The sequence below is a fragment of the Glandiceps talaboti genome, chromosome 9 (assembly GCF_964340395.1).
Source record: "Glandiceps talaboti chromosome 9, keGlaTala1.1, whole genome shotgun sequence".
Lineage (NCBI taxonomy): Eukaryota > Metazoa > Hemichordata > Enteropneusta > Spengelidae > Glandiceps > Glandiceps talaboti.
The window spans coordinates 6,214,662-6,240,910 of record NC_135557.1 but is presented as its reverse complement, the minus strand read 5'-3'; the positions used below and the strand labels follow the sequence as shown (position 1 = coordinate 6,240,910).

The window sequence follows — 26,249 nt, the reverse complement described above, 5'->3', positions numbered from 1 at the left end:
CGTGTCCATATTGAACAGAAATAATCTTTCCCTGAACCATCTTGACGCTTCACCAGAACCATTCCACCCATCACATATTACTACATTACGTAACAAACGTGTAGCAATGACAGACTTTGATCACAAGTGTATCCACATGTTTGACACAGAAACCTGGAAATACGAGGGTTCCTTTGGCCAAGGTAGTTTGAATGGTCCGTGTGCCATCGCTGCTTCAAAGTTAGATGGTCAAGTTGATGTACTGGACTCTGAACATGTTGGTAACAGTATTCGAGCAGTTGCCTTCAACGAAAACCTAACGACCACACCGAAACTCTCAATGACCCTTAGGGGACGGTGTGACCAGGCATCACTAGCTGTCACGTATACCAACCAGCTTGCTATTCTACAACAGGACACGCGTAAACTCTTACTATATCGACCATTTGCGGGCTACGAAAAGGGCGTGGAAGTCGCAGACAGTGCCTCCAATACCATCAATGCAGCCATGGCCGTTGATGTGTATGACAACATCATTGTCTGTGGTTGGGGTAGGGTCAAGATATATTCACCTGATCTGAAGCTGATCTCTCATTTCAAAGAAGTCGACGAAAGTTTTGAGATCTCTGGAGTAGCTGTCTTTCCGTTCAGTCCATACCGCTTAGCACTCGCTGACTCAACGTCGGGCAAGAGCTGCATCAAAGTCTACGAACTCACAAGCGTGTAAATGATAACATGACATAGAGCTTTCAACCAGTACTAGAGAGGTGTGGCTCTTTGCAGCGATTACGGTACAGTCAGTTCTATCTCTCAAACTGTAGGCTTGTAATTAGAATGGAAAAAAAACTTTAATAAAGTTTTAAAATGTCAGTGCATAGTATGTTCAATCAGCTTATCGTCACCATGGAGCATTCAAATGTATGCAGATAATACCCATGCAAATGAACTTTATGCAGATTAACACACATCTTAACTGTATGTTGTATTCTGCATATACTTCATTTGCATGTGTATTATCTGCATACATTTGAATACTCCACGGTGACGACAGGTTGAATGAGCAGTTATGCATTGCCATGTTGAAACCATACTAGCAGCTTTTTGCGATTCTAATTACAACCTTATGGTATGAGAGATGGAATGGAATATAAAGTACCTTAAACAGGCTACGAAACGCTAGAACCAAAGAGTAGGCCACAGGTCATACCAGCGGAAGACTATATAATACAAATGAAAAAAGAACAAAACAAATCCATTCAAAGAGAATCATTAGCTTGGTTTCATGATAAATATAAAGGTTATTTTATCGCAAGCAGGAAATTCTACCTTGTCAAGACACTTCGTCTAGATTCGATTGACCTCTTCAGTGGACTGTATGTTTTCGCCAGGTGTTAATGGCGTCACGTGATTATTGACCTACGCTTCGGAATCCGGAATTGAGGACCTGGTCGTAAACGTGTGAAAGCACCCCCCCCCCCATCCCGGTTCATTGAGAGAGAGAGAGAGAGAGAGAGAGAGAGAGAGAGAGAGAGAGACAGACAGACAGACAGACAGACAGACAGACAGACAGACAGACAGACAGAGACAGAGAGACAGAGACAGAGACAGAGACAGACAGACAGACAGACAGACAGACACTAACAGTACCATAAGACATATCTAAGCCTCCAAATTTTTGAAACACAAAATAGAGATGAAGATTTATACAACATACAATGAGTCGTGATTCCTGTAAGACACCCTTCAAAATTGACGATAATTAGGGCAACGTACGAATTACTATCTAAAACAGTTTTTAGTTTATCTATTCTGCATATACTTGAATTAATTATAGCAGAAATGGCTTAAAAGTAGCTTTGGCGGTTTACTCATGGGACACGATGTTTTTACATACACACACACATACACATACAAACAGACACACTCAGACATCTTCAAGAAGAAACAATTATAGAAGTGGTATTTACAGTGGGAAATCTAGTTGTCAGTTTGGGAAGTAAAACAATGAAGGCATTAAACTCATGATCATCAAGTCTATATGTATGTTTGTACAACAGAAGCCTGTTTCTACTGCACGGTATAACCTAGCAAGGCTATCTTACTTTTAATTTCACAAAACGGTGTTTTACTTTTATAACCACATTGTGTTGGGTTTCTTTTGTTATTATTCTAGAGTTGAACTTTGTCTGTCTATATATGTCCAAAACACTGACACATGGTCCCATACGTGGAAACATCAAGGCACCTTCATTTTTTCTGTATTTTCAGAGTTTCCAGAATTATTGCAGTATTCAGAATATTTTGAAAGAATTTGACAATATCAACAATTCGGGATAAGTTTTACCTAACATGTAACACAATCGTGTTAGTGATGTTATGGAGTCTGAACGTGACGTCACATACTATGATATTCAAGATTTCAAATTTCCAGGACCCAATTTAAAAACTAAACGGAGTTTATAAACATACGATTGATTGACATGACAAAGGTATATATATATATATATATATATATATATATATATATATATATATATATATATATATATATATATATATATATATATATATATATATATATATATACAAATATATATAAATATTACCATGGACGTGAAATGTCCACATAATTACATCACCAAAAAATGGCATCATTACCAGTCTGTCACTATCTTCGCCGTATCTATGTATATTTTAACTTTATGATGTATATCGACCAGCATATCTCCTCACTAGGATTCCTAACCTCCAAATTTATCTTGTTCATTTGTATTCATCTTGTGATTAGGTCTGATTGTTATTCAAGAAATTTCACACAAGATGTCCTTAATGTTTGACATTGAATAAATTACAACTTACTAATTAGGAGACGATGTAGTCAAAAAAATGTATTTTATTACAATTACTTGTGTTGGAAAATAAAAGCCGTACGTAATAAAGGTAAATGTCATCTTTTTTCTACATTAGGCGATGAGTGAATTGATTGATCCATGGTTGGATGGATGGATGGCCTTGGGTGGGTGGGTGGGTGGGTGTTTAGACGGATGGATTGATGGATAATATTGATGCATGGTTGGATGGTTGGATGGATTGGTGGATGAACGAATGAAGAGAGAGGTGGGTGGATGGAGGGATATATATATGATGGGTGGATGAAGACATGAAGATGGGTTAGATAGATGGATGTGCGCACTCGAGTCCCGTGTGTGCTATTCAGCGGGAGAACTTATCATATTTTCCGTTCAATTAGTAAATGACACCGTGAGTCTCAGTCGACGTATATCTGTTATATGAATTATGGATTATTAATTGCTGAAAGACACACACACAGCCAATGAGTTATATTCAATAAGGCAGAATACATATTGATCATGTATGATTAGACTAAAAACGTCACATTTATTACGAAATAAAAATAATTATAACACATAGAACAACAGTTTGGTACGGTGGGATAATTTTCTCGCCTAATATATATATATATATATATATATATATATATATATATATATATATATATATATATATAGGAAGTCAGTGGTAAGATTTGTCCGTAGTACAGTGCTCGATACGTCTGCACGCAGAGCGGAGTATATGTTGAGGGTAGAAGAAAATCAAGTCGGGTTTTTCGTCTCTACAAGCCTGTTTCGTGAGTAAATCACTCGTCAGTAAATCACTCATCAACATCTCCTGACGAGTGATTTACTCACGAAACAGGCTTGTAGAGACGAAAAACCCGACTTGATTTACTTCTACCCTCAACACACACACACACACACACACACACACACACACACACACATATATATATATATATATATATATATATATATATATATATATATATATATATATATACTACCACAGCAATCATATAGCGTTCCTAGGTATGCATGCATGTATGTATGTATGTATGTATGTATGTATGTATGTATGTATGTATGTATGTATGTCTCACACACATACACATAGGCACACAAATACACAAACGCTGGATTTTGTTTTGTTTCCGTGCGTTGCCTTGCTTTGCGCTGTGTTGTGTTGTGTTGTGTTGTGTTGTGTTGTGTTGGGTTGTGTTGGGTTGGGTTGGGTTGTGTCGCGTTGCGTTGTGTTGCGTTGTGTACTGTTGAGTTTTCTTGTCTTGTGTTATTTCTGTTCAGATTTGGTCTGACTATACAACATTAGAAACGATTCAATTGTTAATCTTGACTCCTAGACGGGTGTATATATGATTTATCACCAATTGAACTAATTTCACAGGTTAACTAACGTCACTGCAACACTACTACATGTACAGCCGACAGCGAAGGTCGGGGCCTCAGACAATTTTTTTGTGAGAATGTAATACATAAGACAATCGATTGTGTAGATTTTGCAGTTGTTATTTCTGAGTATTATGAGTCGAACTCCCAAATTGCATAGATAGAACAATTTAGGTTAGTTTTCCCAGCATATCAGTCGACACATCAAACTTCAACACGGTATCATTTTTAATGAATCGAATTTCTTTCACGTGCGTATCTGTTGAATCAGTCATTTTCTGTATGTTTGAGTTTAACTCGTGTATGGCCTGTGTGACTAGGTACAGCATACCGACACCCTTCCCTACTTCAAGAAGACTATCTGTAGCATCCAAACTCTTCTGTTGTTTATTGATTTGCGTATCAAGATATGTGTGTGCCTTGTCTATAAAATATTTTCTCTCCTTGAACTTGACATCGAACGATTTGACAAGTTCACTTCCATTTGTCTCGGTTTTGGTACGTAGGTTTGTCAGCAGCTGGAGTATCTCCTTGGATCGTGTTTCTATTTTTCGGTTGATTTCTCCAAATCTCGCTTCATTCTCCATGTTTTCATCTTCAAGGGTTCTCAAAGACGCCGCAAGTTGTTCTGAGATGTTACGGGCTTCTTCAACCCTGCGCCGAAGTTCACTTTGTCTTCGGGCCATAGCTTCGTTAATTCTCTCTTGTACGCAGCCTGGACTCGCGTGATCCTTCCTCATACACTCGGCGCAAGTCGGCACTTCACATGTTTTGCAGTACAGGTACATATCCTCTTCACCATGGCGAGGACATGCAACGGGTCTCTCAAATGGCGACTCCTTTACTTTCTTACGGTAATCGTCGATTTTATCCAGAATATGTGACTTGGCGATTGGTATTTTTTTATGTTTTAGTTTGCACTCGTGGCAAAATGCAACCCTGCAGTTCGTACAGAATACCTCAGGTTCGCTGAATTTGTTATTTTCAATACACGGACGGCAAGATTTGGCTTGTTTCAACGCCTCCTGGGCTCGATAGTAATCAATCAAATCATGCATAAAACGGTTGTCAGGGAGATTGTCGGTACCACCGTGTATTTTTGGCGTTTTGACTTACATAACGGACAGTCGATTCCTTTGAAGCCGCGTGGTCTTTTGATACCCCTTAGACAACTTAAACAGAAATAATGATAACAAGACAAAACCTTTGCGTATTTGAAGAATTGCAGACACATTGGACATTCCAGCAATCTCTTGGATATTGCATCTTCGCCAGCTGGTATGGTTACCTGACGAGGCTCTGTTAGTAGATCTTCGCCAGGAAGCCTTTTATAGGAAGGTTTTGGTGTCACTGAACAACCAGACCCCATCCTTGAAGTGATAAACCTGGAAAATAATCACAGAAATGTGTCACTTGATAAATAACACATCGGAATATCACCCATAAGGAAAATTGATGCTTGGCAATTTAAAGTGTGTTTTTGTTTGCTGCACTACTTGTCATTAAACGTGGGTACAAGTCACGTGTCACTAATATCGCATTCTGATTGGTCATACATACACACACACACATACATACATACATACATACATACATACATACATACATACATACATACATACATACATACACGCATGCATGCATGCATGCATACATACACATACATACATACATACATACATACATACATACATACATACATACATACATACATACATACACACATCAAATAAAATAAAAACACATTGAAATGGTACTGGTCAAATTCATTAAAGCGACTGGGTTACCTGTAATATCAAAAACTGAAATGACCACCGCATATACCCAACGTGTAGTTTAGTTACAACGTAGACTATATCTTGTGATTGTTCGTACGTGAATCCAACATCTCCCCTTCAAATTTGTTTCTGAGTGGCTACTCTTGTTGGGCCACATTTAACCACGAGGGTACCAAAGTCAACCCATTGGTATAAACGGTGATCTTTTAGGATAGTAAACTGCTCTTTATTCTCGTGCACCTTAATCTTTCATGATTGGTGAGCATGAGTATAGACCGATGTAACGAATGTGCCGCCATTGCGTTGCAAAGGTACACGCATATCTGTACCTTCACTTGCAAATAACATACATTTTTGCACAACTGCTGTCTATGGCTTCGTTCTTAATAAATATCACCCATTCTATCAGTCAATGTCGTTTGAGGTGCACTAAGAATTTAAATCTCTGATCTCTTGTAGAAAATCGTCTAAAACGCGACCTCTGTGTACTTCCGTTATATGTCTCATGTTTACTCACCGTCTGCCAAAAGCGTAGAGCAGGCACAGATTTATGTTCGAAATATATATTTATATTTATACTTACTTTTTTTGGAAAAAGTAAAACTTAGATTAAATATCACAAAACAATAACAGACATGAATTATATTTACAACTTACAGAGCAAAACATGAATTTGATGTATAAACCGCTTCTGTCGACTTCCAGTGTGTTGATGGCTGAGCTCTTCCAGTTCGTCACACAGTGTACGTACACGTAGTGGCTGACTAGAAATGCAGAGATTGCAAACGTCGCTGTATATATACACACTACACTACGTCGGTGGTGAGTTTGTACTTCAACAAACTGATAGGGTTCTCTTGACAACGATAAAACAAAACATCGTTTGCAGTTATCTTCGTATTCTATCAGGATATAACTGACCTAGTAGGCGGATGTGTCAGGACGCCCAGTACCATACCTGACTCCGTACCCTCACCACACGCGTATTTAAACACAAAAAGCGACACCTTCCGTCATTCAACTGTCAACATAATTTTAACATTCAAGGGTTTAAAATCAAGTAAAGTGTCATAATTTATGTGAGCAAAGAAAAGAAAATCGTTCGACTGTGAAGTGGCCATATGGCTTAGAAATGGCTAACAACAAATTGACAGTCTGTGTTTGTAAAATAAAACTGAAATCATGTGGTTGAAACGTTTGTTAGTTTATTTCATAAATAAAATGGATAAACGATTTTTTTTAATCACCACATCAGATCTTAGTCTGTATATCAGTTGCATTTGCGTACTTTGTATTTTAGTAAAATCATCATGCGCAAAAAAGTTCGATGACCTGTGTTTACTTTTGATTACCACGATAAATCAATGTTTTAGTCAGTTTGTTTGTTTGTGTTCAGACATCAAATGTGTTACCTCTAACATCATTTTCGCTTTTTGCAATTTGAGAAATTACAAATGTGAACTTGACCTTCGTTGTTTCGGGTAGAAAACTAAAAGGCACTGGGACGTGACCAAAGTCGAAAGGTAAAAATAAAATTCCCATCATGTCTCATTCGTTTAGCGATGTACAATGTCACCCCCTACAGGTGACAAGTGAAACATAGCGAGGCTATATATCTCGAATTATGAGTGGCAAAGATTACATGAAGTTGAGAAGAGATCTCTATACCGGTAAAACAAAATACAATTTATATTTGCAAATATATTAATGGAAATTCAAAATGTAAAATAAATATGTTGTTATTGCCAGATCTAGATAACAGTCAAGTCATACAGAGAGATTGAGAGAGAGAGAGAGAGAGAGAGAGAGAGAGAGAGAGAGAGAGAGAGAGAGAGAGAGAGAGAGAGAGAGAGAGAGAGAGAGAGAGAGAGAGAGAGAGAGATTGAGAGGGAGAGAGAGAGAGAGATTGAGAGGGAGAGAGAGAGAGATTGAGGGAGAGAGAGAGAGAGAGAGAGAGAGAGAGAGAGAGAGAGAGAGAGGAGAGAGAGAGAGAGAGAGAGGGGGGGGAGAGAGAGAGGGAGAGAGATTGAGAGGGAGGGAGAGAGAGAGAGAGAGAGAGAGAGAGAGAGAGAGAGAGAGAGAGAGAGAGAGAGAGAGAGAGAGAGAGAGAGAGAGAGAGAGAGAGAGAGAGAGAGAGAGAGAGAGAGAGAGAGAGATAGAAAAGGAATATATATATATTTATATATATATATGGAGGTAGTCATCCATAATATAGGTATATTATTATGGAGGTCGTGTAATGCATCTCATTATTTGTGCCAAGTTATTGCTGTTTTCCGGGCATTGAGACGTCGACCCTTTTCATGTACTCAATTAGACTCCCCTGCAACCTTGTTATCTCTATTATTCACTAAATTGTCTTTTAATTTATCGGTGCAGTTCCACCATTCTATATGTTTATCGCCAATGTTTTTAAGCAGTACGCCCTCAACGGTTACTGAGGAATTTCGACATTGGTGGAAATTTGAGGATATTGAACAAATACAGCAAATGGCCAAAGTGATATTCAAGCAACTTGGTAAATGTAGCCAGTCCTGTGTATTAAAATTCCCAATCTCTCAATATGTGTCCTATCCGCCATATACTGACAAACAACAGTAATTCTATGAAATCTGAAGGAAAACGCCCCCAATCATTACATTAGGTAAGTCATGTCGCAATCTGAAGACGGATTTCATTTCTGTTGCACAACACATTTTGTTATAAACTCTTCATAATTATCGTGATTTTATCATTTTTTTTATCGAATACATAAAATGTTTAGGGTCGGCAATGCAAAACTTGGTCGGGTCGGGTAAACGGAACCAGGCAAATTGTATATAAGGTGTAGATATAGTTAAGGAAAATATACACTGTAGTGTAGGTACATTTTTTGTATTAGTTTTATTTTATTTTATTGCAAAAGACATATCTACCTATTCTACACACATTTCTAGCAAAATCTAAATCGAAGTTCGTAATGTGATGTTACATATATCTGATTATTTATGGTTAACATGATATGACATGGTATGATACTAAGTTGTCCACGTACATGAACAAGGAAACGAGTTCCATTCTTATGCTGATTACACTCTTGACATTAAAACTTGATAGTTGTAGGTCTATTTAGATATTAGCTGTAATGAACTTGAATACACTCCAACTACACACTACACGTACATATCCCAATAACCCAAGCTTTTAGAAACTGCTTTGATCAAAACGATAAATCAAGTCGCAGTGCCAAAGTCATAAGTTCTGTAAACGTCGGGATGGGTAGTAGCTTGTTTAATGTGCTGTGCTGTTGTGCTACAAGGTTTAATAGATACACTATAAAGTTTAATAACATCTAGATATACAGTCAGGTGTTGACCTACTATATATCCTGCCTTGATATCCTATATGTAAAGATCAGACTATTGATTCAAAACGTTGGATTGCATTTATTGATTGGGACGGTTTCACTCGTTCCTTATGCGAAGTTGAATATATGTCGTACCTCCAAACCCTCGTATGCTTTGAAAGGAAAACATGACTGTTTTATTGGTTACAAGGACTAAGAAGTACGAGAGTTAACGATCTAACACAACAACGTAGCAAACAGGCCACAGCGAACGTGACAGGCTGTAAAAATGACATTTGATACTATTATAAAATCACCTAATGATGTTCAAAAATATACTTATATGTGTCTTGACTATTATATAAATCAAATATTTACCTTTGTATGTTTTTAGACATGCTGTTATTAACAATATTTGATTGATAATACAAGTGATGGCAAATGTATCACCCTTGTGTGGATATGTATTATCTGTGCACAGTTATTAATATATCAAGCCAAATAGCTAAACTAGAAAAATACAAACCAGAAAAGATTACAAATCAGAAAACAATCTAAGAATTTACAACACTATAATACAATATTACAACATTATGCAATATTATGCGTTGCAGTTTACGTTATGAAACAAAATGTAACCAATTAGCAACTGAATATGTACTCTATCATGGCTTCTGGTTCGAAGAAATTATTTTGTTTCTTTATCAGTTAATTGATTCGAAATCCCGACTCAGTATTTTTTCAAATGCATGCACGACTAGACCGCCACCAACGGCCGCTAATCCAGCTGAGACCCAGGCTGTAATGATGGAAAATCCCCAACCAGCAACGTGTGGAGCTTTCTCTACACCATACAACGTTGTTCCAACCGTCATCAGTATAGCTAAGTGAACATATAGAATAATACAAATGCGATGGTGAGAATATACACATGGATATGTCTGTCTGTCTGTCTGTCTGTCTGTCTGTCTGTCTGTCTGTCTGTCTGTCTGTCTGTCTGTCTATCTATCTGTCTGTCTGTCTGTCTGTCTGTCTACGTCTCTGCATCTCCGTCTCGGTCTATCTATCTGTCTCTGTGTCTGTCTGTCTGTCTGTCTGTCTGTATGTCTGTCTATCTCTCTGTCTGTCTGTCTGTCTGCCTCTCTCTGCCTGTCAGATCTCTCTCTCTCTCTCTCTCTCTCTCTCTCTCTCTCTCTCTCTCTCTCTCTCTCTCTCTCTCTCTCTCTCTCTCTCTCTCTCTCTCTCTCTCTCTCTCTCTCTCTCTCTCTCTCTCTCTCTCTCTCTCGCTGTGGACACGTACCAGTTACTAAGCTAGCCTACCTGAAGTATAGACCAGTACGCCTGCAATACGGCCAGTCCTTTTCCCGACTTTCCCAAGCAATACAACCAACACACAGAACACTCCGATTGTTGATAACACGCCGGATGTAATCATACAAGCTCTGGTCACATGTGTATAGGCTGTAGGTGGTATTATGGTGTATGTGTGTGGCCATATAATGTTTGAATCCATGTGTGTCGTTGTATTATGACGTGTTTCATATGGTGGGTGGGTTGTGAATGTATATGTATGCATGCGTGCCAAAGTGTGATTCACGTATGTGTATTCGTGTTTTGCATGGGTAGGTGTTGGTGTATGTACATGTATTGGAGGAAAATGAAAAAGAGTAGACAGTTAGTGCATTTCAAATCTTCATTTATTTTGAACTATTTTTCGGACATTATCAAATACAGTGCACTGTAAAACACTGCTGTTGGTGGCGCTTCGATAACATAGACGCAATGACCAAGATTTGTAGAGATTTGTTTATTTACAGTCTATCAAATCAGATAGAATCAGAACATGTACAGTTTATTTATATTGGCCTGGGTGTATATTAATTAGTTTTGATTTAAAGTTTGTAAATATACTTAATTTGTCCTTTCACCATAAAGTTTTACACAATGTCTTATTTACTAGAACAGCTGATTGCATAGTAGGGATTTCCTACACATTTTTTTGATACGTATGATAAATTACGTCATCGGATCATTTATGAGTTATATCTTAATACCAGGTTTGAGTTCAGTTAATTGTGAGTGGTGGTTCAGTACATAAAATACTGTTAGTACCTTCTAAATATTCAACAAAAAAATGAGCCCAAAACAGCATAAACTTAGTTTGTGTCCCTTTTAATAACTACACAGCAATAATTATATTTTAAGTATCATTAAATAAGATTGCTGTACTGCAGTGATAACAACTGTTGTTAAGTAAATAGCTCTGCTATGTAGCATCGACAATAAGTTATTGTTAATGTATGTAACTATAAACTATTTTATTGCAAACCATCACTGCTAAACTGCAGTGATAACTAGTATTTGATAAATGGAAATCCCCAGCATGCACCTTGGAGTCACTGATCTAAAATAATAAATACATGTTCTAATTATATGACCATTCAACCAACCAACCAACCAACCAACCAACCAACTAAGCAGCCAGCCAACCATCCAACCAACGAGTTAGGCAGGCAGCCAAACAACCTACCAGCTAGCAAGTCAACCGGTCAACCAACCAACCAACCAGCCAACCAACCAACCAACCAACCAGCCGACCGACCGACCGACCGACCGACCGACCAACCAGCCAGCCAGCCAGCCAGCCTGCCAACCACCCAACCAACCAGCTAACCAACCAACCAAACAACCAACCAACCAGCCAGCCAACCAGCCAGCCAACCAACCTTCCAGCCGGGCAACCCGCCAACAAGCCTAACAACCAACCAACCAACCAACTGACCAGCTGCCAACCAACCAACCTGCAAGGCAGGCGACCAGCCAGCCAACCAACCAACCAACCAACCAGCCAGATATCAACAGCCTTCAGTAGCTGTACATCAAATACCCACAGCCATTAGGAAAAGTATGTGTACCAAGGTTGACCCAGGGTTGCCCCCTGTATCACATACCATCGTTGCATTGTACGGGAAGGAAATACGAACAATGTGTTAACGTCAAAAAGTCAATATTATTGCCATGACTACTGTATGCACACAGTGAAAGAGGGGAATATGTTCTAATATAATTACACGTTTACATGCCAATATCACAAGGTGTACATATTGTCATAATAGTTGAATGGTTAGGAAAAAATAATGAAGATGTTTCCGATAACATGACTTCAGGAAATAGGGTAGGTAGGTCAGGATTTTATTTTATTTTACATTTTTTTAATTACTCTGACCTATAAAGGAAAAGATACTTGTTGGTCACAATACTTCCAAAACAGTTAATGAGGTGTAAAAGAAGTAAATGAAGACAATTATGTGATTCAGAAGTAGACAAACATAATATACAGAATGTCCTGTTATAGGCTTAAATGACGTCGCTTCTCTCTGGAATGTTCAATGATTTTTTTAAAGTAACTCAAGATACTTTGGCAAGAAAATCTACAGGGAAATAGAAGTAATTGTCATAATTTTACCTCTTTGCGCGTCGAATTATTTAGGGTCGGCCGGACTATCGGAATCACCTTTAATTTTTTTTCAATCGAGGTGTGCTCCATAGTCCAAAGTCTATTTATTTCGGTTTAGCCATCGATCCATTAAGGGGCAAGACCAATAGTTCATTGTACGATTATAAATATATATATACTAAATCCAAAGAATAAGGATATAAAAAGTCGTTACTCGGAGCTTCACCATAGTAAATGCATGGCACTAAAATATATTAAAGCGTCAACAAAAGAGCTATCTTCCTCACTTATATACTACTACATACTGGCTTTGTATTCATAGCACTACATACTACTACATACTGGCTTTGTATTCATAGCACTACATACTACTACATACTGGCTTTGTATTCATAGCACTACATACTACTACATACTGGCTTTGTATTCATAGCACTACATACTGGCGTTGTATTCATAGTACTACATACTATTACATACTGGCTTTGTATTCATAGCACTACATACTACTACATACTGGCTTTGTACTCATAGCACTGCATACTACTACATACTGGCTTTGTATTCATAGTACTACATACTACTACATACTGGCTTTATATTCATAGTACTACATACTACTATATACTGGCTTTGTATTCATAGTACTACATACTACTACATACTGGCTTTGTATTCATAGCACTACATACTACTACATACTGGCTTTGTATTCATAGCACTACATACTACTACATACTGGCTTTGTATTCATACCACTACATACTACTACATACTGGATTTGTATTCATAGTACTACATACTACTACATACTGGCTTTGTACTCACAATACTACTACATACTGGCTTTGTATTCGTAGTACTACATACTACTACATACTGGCTTTGTATTCATAGCACTACATACTACTACATACTGGCTTTGTATTCATACCACTACATACTACTACATACTGGATTTGTATTCATAGTACTACATACTACTACATACTGGCTTTGTACTCATAATACTACTACATACTGGCTTTGTATTCGTAGTACTACATACTACTACATACTGGCTTTGTATTCATAGCACTACATACTAATACATACTGGCTTTGTACTCATAATACTACTACATACTGGCTTTGTATTCGTAGTACTACATACTACTACATACTGGCTTTGTACTCATAATACTACTACATACTGGCTGTGTATTCATAACACTACATACTACTACATACTGGCTTTGTATTCATAGCACTACATACTACTACATACTGGCTTTGTATTCATAGCACTACATACTGGCGTTGTATTCATAGTACTACATACTATTACATACTGGCTTTGTATTCATAGCACTACATACTACTACATACTGGCTTTGTATTCATACCACTACATACTACTACATACTGGCTTTGTACTCATAGCACTGCATACTACTACATACTGGCTTTGTATTCATAGTACTACATACTACTACATACTGGCTTTATATTCATAGTACTACATACTACTATATACTGGCTTTGTATTCATAGTACTACATACTACTACATACTGGCTTTGTATTCATAGCACTACATACTACTACATACTGGCTTTGTATTCATAGCACTACATACTACTACATACTGGCTTTGTATTCATACCACTACATACTACTACATACTGGATTTGTATTCATAGTACTACATACTACTACATACTGGCTTTGTACTCATAATACTACTACATACTGGCTTTGTATTCGTAGTACTACATACTACTACATACTGGCTTTGTATTCATAGCACTACATACTACTACATACTGGCTTTGTACTCATAATACTACTACATACTGGCTTTGTATTCGTAGTACTACATACTACTACATACTGGCTTTGTACTCATAATACTACTACATACTGGCTTTGTATTCATAGCACTACATACTACTACATACTGGCTTTGTATTCATAGTACTACATACTACTACATACTGGCTGTGTATTCATAACACTACATACTACTACATACTGGCTTTGTATTCATAGTACTACATACTACTACATACTGGTTTTGTATTCATAGTACTACATACTACTACATACTGACTTTGTATTCATAACACTACATACTACTACATACTGGCTTTGTATGCATAGCACTACATACTACTACATACTGGCTTTGTATTCATACCACTACATACTACTACATACTGGCTTTGTATTCCTAGCACTACATACTACTACATACTGGCTTTGTATTCATAACACTACATACTACTACATACTGGCTTTGTATTCATAACACTACATACTACTACATACTGGCTTTGTATTCATACCACTACATACTACTACATACTGGCTTTGTTTCCATAGCACTACATACTACTGGCTTTGTATTCATACCACTACATACTACTACATACTGGCTTTGTATTCATACCACTACATACTACTACATACTGGCTTTGTATTCATACCACTACATACTACTACATACTGGCTTTGTATTCATAGCACTACATACTACTGGCTTTGTATTCATAGCACTACATACTACTGGCTTTGTATTCATAGCACTACATACTACTGGCTTTGTATTCATAGCACTACATACTACTGGCTTTGTTTCCATAGCACTACATACTACTACACAGATTTGAAATTGATTTACGGTCTGAAACAACATTTAATTTTCGATAAGTTAGTTATAAGGAGGTGGGAGTGGGATTGGGTTTCAGGACTGTGTATAAGATTTTAGTTGTTTATATTACATTGAACTATTGACCTGGCCCCTAAATCTCAGACCAGAGTTTGATTAAAACATTGTATATGACTTGTTGCTTAGCAACTGCTAGTTATTATACAGTACATAGTGATGTCTATAAATCTATAGGTGTACCGTGGATATACAGACAGAGATACATCGAAGAGTAAAACAATATTACGTAAATTACATATACAGGACGGTGTTTTTGAGACAAGTGGGACTCTCTCACCTCTATGTGACCTCCGTGTGAATATGCACGCTACAACTGGCCACCATACTTTGTACATACAGTCTCAAATTTCCAAAATGACAGTTTATCAACTATGCGTTTCAACACTGTGCTGGCCATATGCCCGTATCAAACATTTTTGCTTAGTGCTATGAGTAAATTAATTTTGGGAAGCGCAAAATGTAGCGACGACTTTTTTTAAAGGACAGCAGACTGAAAATTGGGGGTGTGAATACCTACCTGCAATGTGATCGATACCTAGAGCTGTACAATTCGAAATGCGTGTATTGCATTGCCGCCATAAGCCCTCGTTCGTGTATTTGTAACCATCGGTGTATGTGACCCAGTAATCTGTCGCGATACTGACTAAACACGTCACTACGCATATGAACGAGATGATAGTACCGACAATAGCTACATGTATGGTCGCCATGTTGGAGCCAATGTTGCTGGCAAAGGTCGTGACATCATACGGACTGAAGCTTGCCTACACACATAAAAGCCTTTTAGATATTGCACACACGTAACAATTGTACTTTTGTGACACAGTTCAGCTAACGACTTGCCCTCAGATAACCTATAGTCACGGGACTTCGAAGCAGATTTTGTTATGATGTTGAGTAATAATGGGCTATAAACTGAAGTTTCTTGAAGTTCAAGATGAGTAGCTGATTGCTAAGATATCTTATGGCGTGAATGGTTTTATGGGATTTGACAGTGAACTTGATATTTGAATTTGTGGTTGATAAGTTAATTAAAAAAGGTCTCTGAATAAATTAACATACTTTGACTACATACCGACTACATACATGCATAATTAATAAGTCGTACTCTAATTGAATATCTAACTACCGTGGTCTGTACCCCAATCATTGCCGATCATACTCGTATTTGCTACCCAGTCAATTACGAATCACAGTCTTTCTTACAGAGGGACTGTGGCTGGATAATCAATTTTACTGCTTACACCATCGAAACATAGTATATGAGATATGATTTGCGAGGCCATTCTTAGTCTAAACCTCGTTACGAAACAAACTCAAGTGGAGGTAGGCATACTTTCAGTACTTTGCTCTCAATATGGAACAATAGCAAGCCTATTTCCTTATAGCAAACAGAGACATACACGGAAAGTGTTATTACAATCAATCGATCAATCAATCAATCAATCAATCAATCAATCAATCAATCAATCAATCAATCAATCAATCAATCAATCAATCAATCAATCAACCAACCAACCAACCAACCAACCAACCAACCAACCAACCAACCAACCAACCAACCAACCAACCAACCAACCAACCAACCAACCAACCAATCAATCAATCAATCGATCGATCGATCAATCAATCAATCAATCACCATCTAGTGGGCTTTGACGTGGTGACTACTGTGATACTAAGTTTTTTCCTTTGAAATTTGAAATGCAGTCTCACATACCATACCCTTAGTGTTACACTATCTTCACAACAGCATGGTTACACTGTTTTTAGTTTTTGACTATCTATAATTTGCCGTATTACGTTTATTATAACAAATTGCCATTGGAATTTGGATTACAATATCAGTGAAGTAGATATACATGTAAGTATATGTAGACACAATACGTCTTAAAGTGACAGAGGAACGACACACAGCGATAAAGCATAATACTTCAACGACAGCTAGTAGTGTAGTACTTTGACCTCCCTTAAGGTCGTCTCATTTATTTTTCTGTTTCTCATGACACAGTCTGTAAGATACACTATTATGCACCGTGGTGGGTTGCCCTCACTCATCGATCAACAAGTTTCAGTCAATACTATCTCGTCGACGCCGGCCTATTTTCGTTCATCTGACCACATTTGTTTTGTTTTCTTTTTTAAGAAAATAAAATGACGCCATCTATCGATCTTCTCCAAAAAAATCCCCCAACGACAACAACAACAACAACAACAACAGCAGCAGCAGCAGCAGCAGTAGCAACAACAACAACAACAACAACAACAACAACAACAACAACAACAACAACAACAACCCACATGTAAGAAGACGGCGCGTACCCCTAAGCTCATATCTGGGCGCAAAATGTTGCTAATGAAGTTTGCGATATTTAAGGAAGGTTGACACTGTCCTTGTGATTCCAATGAACATTCAATGATATCAAAGAACGCTATCTATGGCGTAATAAAAAAATACAGAAAAAAAACAAACATCATGATAACAGTAATTTAACCCAAAAAGCTAACCCGATGCACCTCTATATGGTGCATATGAACAAAACTCTCCATTATACACAAAATTGGCGACCTGTACACAAATATAGTTTAAGATTGTCGACGTACATCAGACTTCAATTGATATCTAGAGTCATAAAGTAAGCATAGCAAACATTTGTACACACATGTACACTTCAGCTTAATTTTACTTTGATTTGTTTGTTTGTTAGATGTTACTTTTTATCGTCCGACCGAGTCACGATTTATACGGTTACTTACGCTGAGAAACAAAGAGAAAATAAAGTCACTGTTATCTCGTTGTCAAAAAAAAGTAGCCCGAGATGTACAAGGTCCAACTATTGTAACGTCAGCCTTGGCATGACCTCAATCAACCTCCACAGCGATACCCACCACACACCGTTCGATGGAAACTTAGCTTGATTTTTCACTCGTCCACGTATACTAACTGACTTGAGGCTTATAAGATGTTGAGTACTGCTAATGAGATTGATACTGAGCGGTCGTACATGTGGCTAAGTGGCTTCATCGTATCACTTACTGCTGCAGTACTTTACATCTACAGCACGGTGAGTACATACTGGTACACGGTACCAGGGGACGATTCACACGCCGGTCTATGGCAAAACTGTACCGTCTTATTAACTGAAGATGGGATTGGTCCGGAGACTGACTGTCACGATATACTCCTGTTTGGGGTTCCAGGTATGCAACATTTTCATTTTTAATTTGAAATGTAATAATCAGTTTTCAAAAGCACTGCACCAATGATATCAATTTACGCTGCGTCATGTATTTAATGTAGGTCAGAGGTTATTGGGTGGACTACTAACACGCTAGTCTAGCTCCTAGACCTTGGATATTCTTGAGTATACAAAACGACACACAAACGAACATTGCTATAGAAAATGGAACATCCGAGGTCTAGCAAAAGTCATCTCTGCAGTTCAGGGATATAAATAACAGAAAATCAGAGAACTGCACTGGCGACAAGCACAAACAGAAGACAAAAACTAATCATTTTTATGCATATTCAACCTAATGAGGGGCTTATAAAAATAACCATCAATACCTTAAAATACCTTAACTGAAATATATGAATGACAACGTCTCCACACTCATGAAAGTTACAATTACCATAAACTGATAAGACATAATAGTTAGTAATAATTTGTTATCACGTGACATTGGACAATACTATTATAGAGGTCATGGGTTATTGAGTATATTAATATATATATATATATACACACACACACACACACACACACACACACACACACACACATACACATATATATATGAATATGAATATATGTGAATAGGTAATCAAATATACCTAAGTACTCATGTCTGTCTGTCTGTCTGTCTGTCTGTCTGTCTGTCTGTCTGTCTGTCTGGCTGTCTGTCTGGCTGTCTGTCTGTCTGTATGTCTCTGTCACACACACACATACACACACACACTTTTCTCTATCTCTCCCTCTCTCTCTCGACGAAACTCATCGATAATTTGTCTAAAGGTTAATGCAAACGCTATTCTCTATTATAATACATTGAATGTTAATTTATCAAATCGCTGTTACCCCTGGTAACGACACAGATAATTCAGTTACATTGATATTGTTTTGTTTTTTCCCCAGCATACCTACATTTCGCTAGAGCCTTTATACTGATAAGCTGTGCTATGATATTGGCCACTCTATGGACTTTAATAGTAGCCCATATCGTCAAGGTACTAAGCACAAAGTTGAAGATAGCAGGAATAGTTATTATGATTTCAAGTAAGTACATCACTACATAAAAAGGCCACCGAGGTTTAATGGATGATTTGACAAATATGTGTCTTGTTTCAAATAATGATAGTCATACAGACTAAATGTTCTTCATGAAAATAATTTAAAGGGAAACAAACTGAGTTTACATATTTTTGGATATAATTTATGTTTTTCATATTTAAAAGTCACTCATATTCTACTTATTAAAGCATACTTAAAGGGGCTGTTTTTTAGATGTTTTTTTTTTATTTTGGTGAGTAATACAAACTACTTTACATTACATAAAACTATAGCTATACTAATCAAGTATTGTGTTTACAACGATTCATGTAGCCGTGACGTGTCACTTTTTACCAACCATCCAACTCATGCGTTGTTCATGTAATGACAGGGATTTCCTCAGATTTGTTGATACGTACCAACAATTATGTCATCAACTCTTTCATATATTATATCCAAATACCAGGATTGAGTTATACCAGTATCAAGTAATGAATGAGTGTGCTTCAGTAGGTTGAATACAATATTTAACACTTCGTAGGCAACAAAATTGCGACCAAAAACCGTCTAAACTCAGCCTTCCCCCTTTTAACCGCCACTTTCAATTGCCTGAACTCAAACCTGGTATTAAGATATAACTTATAAAATATCCGATGACGTAATTTATTATACGTATAAAAAGATCCCTGAACTAATTGTTCTATCAATGCCAAAAGACAATTGTAATATAGAAGATATTCATTGACATTATACTGGTTAATTAACTGAGATTTTATGGAAACATTTTCACTTGAGTGAAAAGCTTACCAACTCAGCTTGTACAGACTGAGGTAGCGTCTCAACGGAAAGAAAATGTGTGTTGAATAATAAACTATAATTTCTTATCAGAACTATACCTGCTACGAGGCATTATTCAACAAGTTGAAAAAAGTAAATAATGCAAGTTAATAAGCAGAAATATAGAAAATAGTGATTAAATATAATTATTTTCTTATTTATAGTAAAAACAATCTGAAGACAACTTTGGATAATAATCGTTTACTGTGTTATTTTTCTTCATATTTATTTTTGTCTACAGCCGTACCTGTTTTGATAGCGACTATACTGTACACTGCAGTTACAGCATCAGGTATGAAAGACGCAGACCATGGCTATAAAATTGGTATTGCTGTTATTGCCGCCTGGGTGTCTCTACCCATTGCCTTGATAGGGGGCGCACTACTCATAGTGGAGAAGCGGAGATTGGATAGGTACAGGGGATATAAACCTCTGTGAATTTAAACCCCACCATGAACAAAATGAGTACATAAAAGAATACTTCAGAAGAATGGGGGATATATTCAAGAACGATATACGTTGCATTATTTTTTCTTGGTGTAACGCCATTAATTGCAAGAAAACAACGACATTTTCTTATGGACATTGGGTTGGGTTGGGATGGGATGTGGGGGCGGGTGGGGGTGTGATGTGGGGGGGGGCGCCAGACGATGAAAGGAAGCAACACAAACTACCATAGACTAGATGATAAACCTACAACAATATTAGACCGTTGTTTTGATGATATCAAAAACTTGAACTGAAACTACAATTTGTAAATGTGTTTGTGATCTTACGCTTTGACTGTGATGATCAGTATACATGCACAATATGTACAGTTGCAATTTTGGACTCAAAACTGCAGTTGAAATAAAGTAGTCAGCCAATTGGACAAATGGCATTTACAAATACAGTGGTGGTAGGGGTGGGCTGGGCTGGGCTGATAGTTTAATGTGACGTGTGTGTGGTGGGGAAGGGTGGATATGTATGTATGTATGTATGTGTGTATGTATGTATGTATGTATGTATGTATGTGCGTGCGTGCGTGCGTGCGTGCGCGCGCATGCAAGCATGCATGCATGCATGCATGCATGCACGCACGTACGTACGTACGTATGTATGTATGTATGTATGTATGTATGTATGTAGAAAGAAATGCATAAGAAACTTGTGAGACAGTCCGAATAAATAGATGTAATCCGACGTTTCGAATAGAAATCCTTTTTCAAGGTATTTAAGGCAATACATGTTAGGTAAACACCTGAATATATCTGAATTTTATGGAACAGAACGACAACCGCGCATGATTAACGTTATACGTGTGAAAAGTTCTAATATTCGCAAGCACCAAATAGAACCAAATAGAACACGCCTGAAATATAAAATAAGCGTGATTAGACTGGGAATGAGGTGAATAATCTATTGATTCCAAGGGGTTCCAGCGTTCCTAGACGGAAATGAGTTCCTTTTCCTTTAACCTCAATAGTTTCTCATCGCCAGAAACATTAACAATTCCTGAAATGGACATATCTGATACACTGTGATCGTTGGTAATAGAATACGTAGATACGGGATAGTTACGATTCTTATGTCTGGTCAGACGGAGATGTTCTAAAAACGATCACCAAGACGACGTACAGGCGAACATATATATATATATATATATATATATATATATATATATATATATATATATATATATATATATATAAACCACATTTCTGGCATGTAATGCAATACATTACATTCATACTAATACAAGTAAATCTACTCGTAACAGGCACACTGTTCTTAGAGCCAAAAGAACATTATTAGTATTAATAATGAAACGACATGTACCACATCGAGTACGATCGCATGGAAATGAACCAGCATTAACTTCCAATCTATGTTGTTCATACATGTATGTATGTATGTATGTATGTATGTATGTATGTATGTATGTATGTATGTATGTATGTACGCATGCATGCATGCATGTACGCATGCATACATGCATGCATGCATGTATGCATGTATGTATGTATGTATGTATGTATGTATGTATGCATGTATGTATGTATGTATGTATGTATGTATGTATGTATGTATGTAATATGTATGTATGTATGTATGTATGTATGTATGTATGTGTCTGTCTGTCTGTCTGTCTGTCTGTCTGTCTGTCTGTCTGTCTGTCTGTATGTATGTATGTATGTATGTCTTTATGTATGTATGTATGTATGTATGTATGTATGTATGTATGTATGTATGTATGTGTCTGTCTGTCTGTCTGTCTGTCTGTATGTATGTATGTATGTATGTATGTATGTATGTCTTTATGTATGTATGTATGTATGTATGTATGTATGTATGTATGTATGTATGTCTGTCTGTCTGTCTGTGTGTCTGTCTGTCTGTTTTTCTCTCCCTCCCGCCACCCCCCCCCCTCTCTCTCTCTCTCTCTCTCTCTCTCTCTCTCTCTCTCTCTCTCTCTCTCTCTCTCTCTCTCTCTCTCTCTCTCTCTCTCTCTCTCTCTCTCTCTCTCTTTCTCCTCTTTCTCTTTCCCCACTATGATTACAGTTTCAACTATTCATGTTTTCTCACACTAAATTTCTCAAAATCCTTGCCTGTGTTTGATATCCTTCCTTCCACAATACAAAGAGCTCTTAGGATGCTTCCTTGATTTGTTATGTCGACTCAAAAACTTCCTACCTCAAGTACTCAAACCACATTGTCTCTTCAAAATACATAACTCCGAGTTACAAATAACAGTTCCTTAAGTAGCCGTTTTAAGGTGACACAATAATAAATCTATACCTGTTTATTTAGTTTGATTACCTATCGAGACATTCACGAGACGAGGAAATGTAACTTTGAATGACTTGGATCTGTCATTGTATTGACAAGTACTTTATGAGTGTCTCACTTTGCTTCCTTTCTTAAACTCTAAGTTCTACTTCAGATGTGTACAAAGGCTAAAGTGTGAACACACAGGGGAACTGTAAGAACAGAATGAAAATCAACGTAACGGTGAAATATCTCATTTCATTGATATGTGTCTACTAGCATCAACAAGAATTAATTCGTTGATTCGATCACAATTGTTCAAATCACTAAAACAAACTAAACTACTGAAAACATTTGATAAGGAGGTACAATATTTGTTTTAAATCTTAAACGGCTACTCACAAAATGCTTTGTCATGTATTTAAAAAGTCCTAAAACTAACAAGTCTATGAGAACATTGAAGAATACCAAGAAAGGTATAGTCTCATTTATAGTGCTAAAAACACCCAATATTTTGAAGAATGTAACACTCGTTAACCTTATCACAATGATGTTTCTTCTAGTTGGAACTCGCCCAAAAAGTAGCAAGTTATAGAAAACCAAACGAGCTTTTACTTTCACTATACTCACTCCATGCATTACGAGATGATATTATCCAAGATGTCTGCAATGTTTAGTTTAGATATCTGAATGCTAATTTAACATATTGAGTCATGATTTTTTGTAAAATATATAAACTATGATTTCATATTTTTTATTATTTAAGAAACTTTATACACATTTCCATATTTAGTTTGCTGACATGTGGTTATATTGAAGAATATTAAATTAGGTTTTGTATAAAACTAAGATTATTGTTCATACACAAGTTTCTCGCCTTCCACTTTCGATAGAATAAGAGAACTTTTTCTGAATGTTATTGCTTCTATGATGAATACATTTAGTCGTATAAGATTACTGTGTATATTAATGGCTAGTACAAATTCAACATACGTTGTCAATAACACATATATGTGAAAATCTTCAGTGGCCTTAAGAACATGATTGGCATGGGTAATTCAATGACATCATCGAGTTTTTGAGTTGACTGCTGCCATGTCTAGATGGGTATGAGTATTCCGTTTCTTAGTAATTGCCAATTCTTCATTGATAGACGGAATCGAGACACATGTATCGATTAAGGTTTGGTAAATCTCGTTGTATTAAAGTGGTCATATAGATAGGGAAAGGGGTACACATTCTTTATATTCGATTAATAAAAGAAGTTTATATTTTCGAAGTTGAAAAACACTAACTCGAAACAACGTATATCAAGTCCATAACTGTTCAAAATACTCATTGACACACAATGAAAGTGATATGTACCAAACACTTAAGCATTGGTGGACATGGTCTGTGTCTAGCGATTATCACTTTCCTTGCTCCAGCGCTCAAGGGAGTATTCTGTGTTTAAGCTTACAATATATATAATGTCTGGTTTCCAATTTGATATCATACGTATTTCGTTATGTACTGGCACACCTAATGTTTTAACACATCTCCCTGTGTAATCAATCAGATGTGCTACGTACTCGTACATAGACCATTTCCGACTTTAATCTTGATACTTGTTCAAATTAATGTAATTTACATAACAATACTCTGATTTGTAATATTATATTGTGTCTTGATGTGACTCATGTCAATCATTTTGTCCTTGCATTAAAGGACGAATCAGACCAGCTCTTTCATTTTCCAAGGACAGAGAATGTTTGTTGAAGCTTGTTCGTGATTTGTCAGTCGAGCATTAAGCCCTGCCATTGGAATAATGTTGTCATCATGTGACTATCGCAACACTCCATAAAGTCGCTCTGCTTTAGACACTTTGTCATCATTCGGTTTGTGGCTGATGCAGTGCATGAATCACAGCTTATCGGTAGTATTCTATACAGCGAGGGAAGATAGAGCTGTCAGCAGTGTCCACCACAATTCAATCAAGCAAAATGTAAGTTATTTGTTAAGAAAATATTTTAATTATTTCGAACTCCGTCCTTATCAATATACATAATTGTGAATGTAGTCTCGAAACTTGAAATCCAGTTGTGTTCGCGTGTTAAATTTGTGTGTTTGCTTGTTTGTGTGTTGCTTGTTTGTTTGAGGCATTTTGGCCAATATTTCGGTGTAAAGGTCCATGAAATCTACGTGGGCAAGAAACCAAGTTTAAAGAATATTTAGTTAACAGCTACTACGTTTACTACCTTAGCAGGCAAATATTCCCTCCTTTCAAAAAATATTTATAGTGTTATAAAATGAAAAGCAAGATACTGATTTCTCTAACTCATCAAAATGATAAAATGCTATAGTTATAACTGATAGGTCAGTCTGTGTCATCTGAAGTCGATTTCCATAACTTTAAGTTTAGTTTTCATATTCGCATGGACTGTAAGCCATTTCCGCCAGAATTCCATCAAGCAAGATGTAAGTTATTTGTTAAGAATATATTTCATATACGTAATGCAGATAGCATGATTTTGGGATTTATCTATTTTGACTGGCTCTGTTTTGTAAATGTAGTAGCTATAATATGGAAATGTACTGTAACATTACATTCGTGATGAGTTTACTCCGGTACTTCTTGATAAATCACATAGTTGGGGGTTATATTCTAGACAGTTAGGTCTAGAATGTTTGTATGAATTAAAAAAAGACTAGTCTAATAGCACAATCTACTACAACTCTTTTTCTTTAACTCCGCTGTCAGTGAGAGCCAAAATGGAGCTTTAGTACGGCGGAATATCCGTTGCCGTACCGTCAGCCATATTCGTCACCTTTTTTTGGATTGCCAACTTCTCTGAAACTGGTGTCGGGTTGCGATAATATTCGGTGTGCATATGTTGAGTTAGAT

The 26,249-nt window shown here is 36.9% G+C and overlaps 2 protein-coding genes across 2 annotated transcripts; both read right to left on the bottom strand.

The window, feature by feature from the left end:
• Positions 1-4,411: 4,411 nt before the first annotated feature.
• LOC144440456 (E3 ubiquitin-protein ligase TRIM71-like) lies at positions 4,412-6,318 on the bottom strand. The gene is made up of 3 exons (XM_078129826.1): positions 6,260-6,318; positions 5,446-5,626; positions 4,412-5,266 (listed from the first exon to the last, which is right to left on the bottom strand). The coding sequence occupies exons 1-3, from the start codon at positions 6,316-6,318 to the stop codon at positions 4,412-4,414; spliced, it is 1,095 nt and encodes a 364-aa protein (XP_077985952.1).
• A 2,615-nt stretch (positions 6,319-8,933) lies between these two features.
• LOC144440190 (claudin-11-like) lies at positions 8,934-16,290 on the bottom strand. The gene is made up of 3 exons (XM_078129484.1): positions 16,027-16,290; positions 10,665-10,805; positions 8,934-10,227 (listed from the first exon to the last, which is right to left on the bottom strand). The coding sequence occupies exons 1-3, from the start codon at positions 16,217-16,219 to the stop codon at positions 10,049-10,051; spliced, it is 513 nt and encodes a 170-aa protein (XP_077985610.1). The 5' UTR covers positions 16,220-16,290; the 3' UTR covers positions 8,934-10,048.
• Between the last annotated feature and the right edge of the window lie 9,959 nt (positions 16,291-26,249).